Source organism: Protobothrops mucrosquamatus, unplaced genomic scaffold (genome assembly GCF_001527695.2).
Source record: "Protobothrops mucrosquamatus isolate PMUCROS unplaced genomic scaffold, P.Mucros_1.0 scaffold_3, whole genome shotgun sequence".
Taxonomy (NCBI): Eukaryota; Metazoa; Chordata; class Lepidosauria; order Squamata; family Viperidae; genus Protobothrops; species Protobothrops mucrosquamatus.
Window position 1 is genome coordinate 594,601 of NW_015386079.1, and position 9,125 is coordinate 603,725.

General features: G+C 34.6%; 1 protein-coding gene across 1 annotated transcript in view; it reads left to right on the forward strand.

Annotated features, from left to right (window-relative positions):
• DNAH14 (dynein axonemal heavy chain 14) overlaps positions 1 to 9,125 on the forward strand; it is a 202,818-nt gene that overhangs the window by 130,337 nt on the left and 63,356 nt on the right. The window contains exons 48-52 of the mRNA XM_029286756.1: positions 822 to 901; positions 2,199 to 2,374; positions 4,261 to 4,389; positions 6,712 to 6,852; positions 7,282 to 7,449. Coding sequence (XP_029142589.1) covers positions 822 to 901; positions 2,199 to 2,374; positions 4,261 to 4,389; positions 6,712 to 6,852; positions 7,282 to 7,449 — 694 coding nt within the window. The remainder of the gene's footprint in view (positions 1 to 821; positions 902 to 2,198; positions 2,375 to 4,260; positions 4,390 to 6,711; positions 6,853 to 7,281; positions 7,450 to 9,125) is intronic.

The following is a 9,125-nucleotide window of genomic DNA, read 5'->3' on the forward strand; positions in this document are numbered from 1 at the left end:
TTCTTTTGTTTGAAATTTATTTTCTTAATTACAAATTACAAATTAATTACAAATCTAGCTGAATGTTTTTATTAATTGGAATTACAAATTTTATAATTTCTTCACCTCCTTCATTATAGCGATAGAAGCCTGATAGTCTGTTCTATAATTTTTAGGAGACCCTGGTAGTGGAAAGACCACTATGATAGATAATATGCTTGGAAGACTTCAGAAAGATGGCTTAAATATAAGGAAAAAAACAATATTAGGAGAGGTCTTTTACTACAACCAAACTAAAATAACAAGGTAACTGCTAATAAACTTAGAGGGTAATTCAAGCTCTTTCTTGAATATATTGATCCTAGGTATTTCAGCAATACCTGACTAGTATATTACTAGTAAAACAAAAGTGAGAATATCTCTTTTCTTCCCAGTGTCATTTTTTAATAGAGTCTGGTTTGGGGTCATGGCAAAGGGCTAGAAGAGTTTTGAAACCTTTATATCTACATCTCCAGTCTCCAGGTTTTTTTTTCTCCTGTTCTGATATATGACTTTTCCTCTCAGGGGGAAGAGTCACTGGGCTTCTCTAAAGCTAAATCACAGTTGGTCATGCCTGTCTGATGTGGCACAGTGTATTTTCTTTGAATAAAGTTGTTAAGGTTGATGACTTATCTATATAAATAAATTAACAATAGTAAAGTAATAATAGATTCAAATTTAATATACTGGAAAATACTAGAAAACAAAAACAAAAAAATTTTTGTTTGATGATTTTATGACAGAACTGGCAAACTTTATTAATTTGTGTTTTCTTCATTCTGTGTTTATGTTTTATTGTCTAGCTTGATGAGGAACTACAGTGCATTGAAAACAGATCAGTTTCGTGGCTCTTGGAAAACACATTCTTCAACCAAACTATTACGTATGTCATTGATTAAAAAAAATGTTTTAGGGTTAGATTTTGTTTTGAATGAGGATATATTAAATTTTAAAGAAATAAGTTCTTAAAGTCCAAATAATACCTAACGCTAAATTCTGAAATCACATCTTTAATAAAAAAGAACCTACTAAAGAGATTAAGATTGGACAAATTTAAAAGGAAATTAAAAGTAAAAAAATAGTTCCATACAATAGCTAAGAATTTTATTCCTCTGACTTTATTTCATTGCTCTATATGCATCTGGGTTTCTTTGGTACATATAGAGAGCATATTGATATCTTTCACTGCCAGCCTAATATACTAATTAATTTATAACATTTATAAACTGACTCCATAAGGTTTTAAGTGGTGTAAATAAGACTAATAACGTAATACAATAATAATAATAATACAGTAGGGGAAACCAATTTATGGCATATTCTTTTGAACCTTCTTATAAGCCTTTTAAAACATTGATATATTGCCTTAGGATACAGCTGCCTTATTCTTAAAGTTGAGAATGTTGAAGTAGATTCATGACTGGCACAGAGTAAATTTATTTATTGAATTTTTAACTGATTCTATTATTTTGCTTTGTGCAAAGTAACTTATTTTATAGCTTTGTTGAGAAGTGACTGCCCTTTGAATCTTTCTACCATTTCAGAATGCAAATTTTAATAAATTTGTTCTGAATACATATACACAGGGCTTTTTTTGTCATAGAACGCCCAGAACGGAGTTCCGGCACCTTTTTTGGATGGAACCTTGTAGGGTAGGCAAGGTGGGTTGTATGATGTGTGAGTTCCGGCACCTTTTTTTTTTTTTTTTTTTTTTTACAAAAAAAGCACTGCATATACATGTACTTGTGTGTAAACCAGTCTTAACACGACTGAGAATTGAGCTCAACCTGAAATGGTTTTTAGCTTTACTTCTGTGGTTTTAGAAAAAAATAATATCCAAAAGGTATTCTAACAAGGAATTCTATATAATTATATCAACAAAAGTATTACACCTACTTTAACCAGGAAAATCAGATCAGTAGCACTTAAATTGCCTTAAATGCAATAATAACGCAGGTAAGGTTTGCTGGCTCAAAATGCCTCTTTTCTACTTGATTCTGATCTTACTGCAGCTGTTATATAGTAACAGTTATAAATTATATTACAGTTAATTTTTTCTTGATAATTTTTTTAAATGTATGAATATACATGTATGTATATGTAAATTAGGAATATGGAAAAATATAACCCCCCAAAAGGTTAAATATTATGTAAAATTCTAACAATTCAATTTGTTAAAGTTTCAGCTCTCAGCTCAGTAAGAGAGGATTCTGATGTAGAAGAACCATCTTCAGGGCCTATCATTTGTAAATTACAATTAGGTGCCCATACAACTGCAGCTCAAACGAAGAGTTTGATGACACAGAAATTAATACTGAAAAGTAAAGATGTCATGGGTGCTCCACAATCTAAACAAGTAAGAATTTTAATGAAAGCTTATCTGTAACTCACATACATAACAAGCAGTTTATTCAATCTTCATTTCAAAGAGAATCTATTTGATTCACACTTAGTCTAATGCAAGAAATAGAACATATTAACTTTTTAAAGGTTTCAAGAATCTCTAGAGGTCCAAAGTAAAATACAAAGCAAAAATTTACATTTCAGAAAGTTGCCAAATCTCAGAAAATTTCAGGTGAGATCTTGCAAAATTTAATGATCTTAGGAAACTTTTAAAGCTATTTTAAAGAACATCCTATTTTTAGGCGCTCATTGCTCAAAAGGGTGCTGATCTAGAATGCACTTTTTGAGAGCTAGTTCTCAGTGCCATTGGTGAATATTCAGTTGATCTGGAGTAAAGGTGACTTTTTTCTTTTCCTTTGTATTAAAAATTGAGCATGAATAGAGCATAGGAAAAAGAGGATCTTTTAATGATGAGCATTCTCATTCACTCAACTTGATGATTACTACTCTTACTGAATAGGAGCCACTAAACTTTAGAGAAAAAAACAAATTAATTCTACTGCTACTGATTCTTTTTCTATCTATCTATCTATCTATCTATCTATCTATCTATCTATCTATCTATCTATCTATCTATCTATCTATCTATCTATCTATCTATCTATCTATCTATCTATCTATCTACCTACCTACCTACCTACCTACCTACCTACCTACCTACCTACCTACCTACCTATTATTTTTTTTAGCAGATAAAACCCCCAGCAAAACAATTCTCAAAATGCTTTAAGATCATGCTGCTTAAATTAAGCAACAAAATAGGTATTTTAGAGATGAACCATTTTAAAGTTGTGTTTTTAGTATTGCATTGGTAGGAATTGTAGTGGGAGTACACTGGGAGTAGTAGTGCTTCTATTATCATTTTTAAATCCCTATACTAATAGTCTTCATTTAGCAACCACAATTGGGACTGGCAATTCAGTCAACAAGTGAAGCAGTCACTAATTGAAACCACAACTGTGCTTATGATCTTACTTCAGTTCCCTTTGCTTTATAAACCGGCAAAAGTCATAAATGTGAGGATTGGTCGTAAAGTTACTTTTCCATCATAAAGTTACTTTTTCATCACTGTTGTAATTGCTAAATGAGATAGTTGCCAAACAAGAATTACATTTAAAATCACTGAAAGCCACAAAAAAGTACCAAAGGTTTCAAACATCCTCCTTTACTGACAGCATCAGAAAGTCTTTGGCTCACAAGAAGCAAGTTGTGTTCTCCAGCCTAGAACAAATTGTCTGTCTCTGTGTTACATAGAAAGGAACTGAGGAAGAAAACAGGAAAAGAGTTATACATAACGAACAACACCCATCCCACCACCCAAAAACAATTTTTGGGTGAGAGAGAAGGAAATGGGTCACAATTGGGCATATTTTTCAATATTTCTAGGCATCTGCTCAATTATGTTACAAGCTGCATCTGGAAAAATGAACAAGAAATGGATGTGCTGAATTTGTTCCATTAGTGGTGGAAAATGAAACAGAACACACGCAAACTTTGATTTTTGCCTAGACTAGTTCCATCAAATGCAAATAATCCTAATTCAGATAATTTATTAAAAAACTCTTTGTTGGAGCCAATTACTAATTCTGTGGGTGTTTAGGAGGATTTTCTAGGCCACCTCTTTCAGTGTGACTGAGTACAACAATATATACTGTAGAATAGAATAACAGAATTGGAAGGGACCTTGGAGGTCTTCTAGTCCTGATATATATGCATAATGGATCGTACTTATTACATGTAAAAATGAAAATGCCAAGATAGAAATTAAGTTCCTAATATTTTTGTTAATATACTTCAGATGTGATAGTCATTTGTGATTTTTATTATACTTATTTCAAGGCACTACTGTTTATTGATGATCTGAACATGCCAATCGCAGAAGCATATGGATCCAAGCCACCGTTAGAGTTCATCCGTCAGTTTGTGGAGTTGGGAGGATTTTATGATATTAAACACCTTGAATGGAAGGTATGTTTAATATGGGTAACATTTCTTTTGTTATTTCTGATTTTTGTTAAACTAAGGTTTTTCATTAAGAATTTGTCATGTAAATATAGTATTGTGGATCAGTTGAAATTCATTCTCATGTTAGGTGATCTATATTCTTAGTCACATAGGCTTAGGAGAGAAATTAGGGTTTTAAAATTCATTTTTAAAGTACAGGTAATCCTCAAGTTATGAATATAATGGAGTCTGCCAATTACATACATAATCCGAAATTTGTTAATTGGAACTCATTAAATGAACAAGCCCCATCTCTCCTGTCCTCAAAGCATTCATTAATCAAATGCATGGGTTGCTAAGAGCTCATGGAGTATCTCAGGAGTGGGGAAGACCATGGGAGGCCTAGTGCAGGAACAAGACCATTGTCTACAGCCACTAAAGGCCTCCCCCCACCCGCTGAGAAATCCTAAGCTCCTCTTCCCACTCCTTAGGCTCCCAAGTGCTTGGGATTTTCCTTCCCACCCCCTCACTGATTGCTCACTTTCCTTTGGCACCACACTCATCTCCTGTGCAGCCTTGAGTGCTGGAGCCCTTGTCCAGCCAAGTGGAGAAACACTGGCATGCCTCTCCTCTTCCCCACTGAGCCCCAACCTCTCTCACAAGTGAATGCGGTCCTGCCCCTCCACTTGCTAGAGTGCCGAATCACCCAGATTTCAGCAATTGCACTGCCATGAAGAGACTGGGGCACCTCTGCCCTGCACCCTTCACTTGCAGTCCGGCGGAGAACTGCCTCCCTGACTGTTGTGGCCTGCAGGTGCCTTCCTGCCCCCCAGATTTCCCACTCCAATTTCTGAAATTGCATGCTGTGGAGCTGGAGAGCTTGGTGCACCTCTACCCTGTGCCCCCCCCTTGCCAGATGCACACTGAGGCCTTTTCCAAATCATAAGAGGGGCTCCTAATCAGACCTGCTTTCCAGCTTCATCACATTTCTCCCAGCAGCTCAAGATGCTCTTCTTTCGCTGGAGAAATGGAAAAGCTATATTACAAAATGAAGAAACACACAGGGAAACTAAAGAAAAATCATCCAAAGTCATCACTTTCCCAACGCGGAACAGGAGAGACCAGGCAACTCCATGGGGCAATTTTAATGAGAAGTTGGAAAGACTGATCTTACTTTTTGTTTTTTTAGCCCCATGAAGAAAGCCAGACTTGGTCATTCCCAGAACTTGCCTCGTGGAGTTGATGGATTTCCTTCTTACTTGTAGGTTGGATTTCTCTTAAACAAGCTTCTGCTCTTTTTCTCCTGCCCTCTGGTGCCTTAGAGAGCAAGTCAATCCCTTCTTCTTTGTGATAGCCTCTCAAGTACTGGAAGGCAGTTATCATGTCCCCCATGCTTCTCTCTTATAGGCTGTACATACCTAGCTTCCTCAACCATTCATCATATGATTTAAGGCTCTTTATCATCTATTTTGCTTTTCTATGCACATTTCCAGGATCTCAACATCTTTTTTGTATTTTGGTCACCAGAGCTGGATGCAGTACTCCAAGTCTGGTCTTACCAGCAGGGTATAAAGTGATGCTATCATTTCCTGTTGTCTTGACACTGTCCATCTGCCTAGGACTGCATTGGCTCTTTTGGCAGCTGCAGCACACTGCAGACCCATACTTAAGTGGTGGTCCACTAGGACACCGAGATCCCTCTCAAAATTACTACTGTTGAGCCTATTCTGTACCTATGCATTTGGTTTTTACTGCCTTAGTGCAGGACTTTACTTTTCTCTCTATTAAACTGCATCTTGTTGGATAGGATTGACTCAGTGCTCAAGTCTGTCAAGATCCTTTTGAATCTTAAGCTTATCTTCTAAAGTGTTTAAGTATATCAGAGTTTTAAGTAAATTAATTAAATTAATTTCTTATGTTCACATCTGAATTGCAGACTTTTTACTTACTATTTTGATTTTTCAATTCAGGTTTTTAATTATACAGTCAGCAGCTATCTTGAGTTTCTAAGCTAACTAGTTACATTATGAATTATACTATAGTTATATTACAGATGATTCCATTCACATTTTTCAGTTTTAAAGTTGTTTTTTCTTGTGATTATTCAATAAAAATCTTAATGAACCTGAAATATTTCTGAGGAGATTTGTACTTTTGCCTATACTAGAGATATATGAAGCTCTGTACTTACCATAGGAATAGATGGATTTTTAAAAATTGTATTAGAACCTTTTCATAAAAATGTATAAGTTCATTATCAATCATTCTGATATTATACAATATTATACATATGTTGATTTATAGGCTTTTTTAAAAAAAATTCTATCTTATGTATTTTTCTAACAGCATGTTCAGGACATTGCCACAGTTGCATGCTGTACACCTCTAAATGTAGGAGGTAATGAGATTAGTACTCGTCTTCTGTCCCATTTTTGCATTTTAGTTTTGCCTGCAACTTCCTTACAGTCTTTGCAACGTATTTTCCAGGTAACTATCCCAAGACCTTTATTTATTTAGTTTTACAAAGAGCAAAATGAAACTAATGATATGTAACTGAAAATTATAGCAATAGCATTTAAACTTATATACCAGTGAACTTAAATGGACTCCAGGAGATGGTAGAGGACAGGAAGACCTGGAGGAACATTGTCCATGGGGTCGTGATGGGTCGGGCACGACTTCACAACTAAGAACAACAACAACCACTTTACAGCCCTTTCTAAGGGGTTTACAGAGTTAGCATATTGCCACCAACAATCTGGGTCCTCATTTTACCGGCCTCAATTTGCAAATATGTAAAATAATGTAGCTTGCTATAAGTATGTTAACCACAGTTTCTTTAAAGTAATGTACATAATCTGTAATGTACATAAAATGTTTATAATTTTTTCTAAATGTATAAAATATTTTTTGTAGGTACGCCTGGGAACATACTTTTACATCAATAGATTCTTGGTTGAAGTTCAGAAGTGTACAGATAATTTAACGTGTTGCTCTATTGCTCTGTACTATAGAATGCTTCATAAAATGCTTCCAACACCTGCTAAATGCCATTACATATTTAATCTACGAGATCTTTTTAAGGTTTGCATTTCTTTCAATTGGTTAATGGTTAATCAGTGAAGTATATGTAGTCTCATTTGATGACCACATTTGGGACCTGCAAGTCAGTCATTAACCGAAGCCATTGCTAAGTGAAACAGTGACTATGCTGATGATTTTACTTCAACCTTCCTTTGCTTTACAGACCAAAGAAGGTTGTAAATGCAAGGATTAGTCATAACATTACTTTTCAATCATTATGGTATCTGAACAGTCACTAAAAAAGACCTGTATTCCATAAATTAGAGAATAGGGAAGCAAAAAGTCTTTTAAATAGAAAGATTACTTAAAAGATAAAAACATAAATAGGTTATGATTAAAACTGTCAAAATGTGAAGAAGGGAAGAGGATTTTAAACCAGAATGATACATTTTACTGAACAACCACAAATTCCTTTTTTATTGGCTCTCTGCTTCCTTTTACAGTACTTGTCTTGCTATTAACCCTGTGTCATCATACTCAATAAACATATACATAAATAATACTATATAAGCAAAGAATGTTCACAAGTAGATAACTATTAGTCAATATGCACATAAAGTATGGATTTAAAGTAACAAGAAGAGAAAACTGGGTCTATGTTGGTTAAAGCTTTAGTCCTGTCCTTATCAAAAAGGGATAACTAGGGAAAATATAGCAGTTACTGTCGTTGTATAAAATTTTCTAAGAAAGAAGCAAACAGTTGCAAAATTATATGACATGTAGCACTCTGTAATGACACAGGCAGGAATTCTGTGGGCTCATTCCGATATGAGCTTCAGTAGATTTTCCTTCATTTGCACTGAATGTTGCTAACTTTTCTATAGTGATTTATTAAATACATCAAATGGGGAAAACACTGATTTTCCTTCTGAGGATGGTTTGGATTCAATATCTTGTTGAATAGTTTATAAATTATTCAAAATATGATCCATATTAGTAAAACAGGTAACATTTGTATAGATATTATTTATGGGATATCCTAAGTATTATCAACTTAAGATTATTTCAAATGTTATCTATCGCATAGAACCTTTTGGGCACCACGGACTGGTTCCATGGAGAGAGGTTTTTCCACAGACCGGAGGGGGCATGATTTTGCATGCTGCCTGCATCACATGGATAGGGCTTCGCTTGTTTGCTCAGCCTGGGTTGTTGACATGCCGCAGACCAGTGCTGGTATATGAACCAGGGGCTGGGGACTCCTGTCATAGAATCAAATTCAGACTTAGCACCACCTTTGTGAGTTGGATAAGGAATGCATTTCTACACATTCATGGACATAGTTTTCAGTGAATAGTAATTTGTAAAATAGTTGGAATTTCTTGTTTGTATTAAGGTGTTGCTGTCATTAAGATTTATTCTGAATATGTTGGTATGACTAAGATTTATATTACCAATATCTGTGGAATGAAATTTCTTTTGAAAGATAATTCTGTTGTCTAAAAATGGAAAACTTTGTTTCTTTTATTAATATCTGAAATGGATACCTCACCCTTCAGGGCTATTAAGCACTGCAGTATTGTAAAATACCTAAAGCAACCATAGGTTAGCATAGCATGATAAAAAAAAATGAAATCAGTACAGAAGATAGCTTAAACGTTTTAGTAACTTTAATAATAATGTGAATATAGCTTCAGTTCAAAAAGTTACTGTTAAAATCAATACTGTAGGTACTT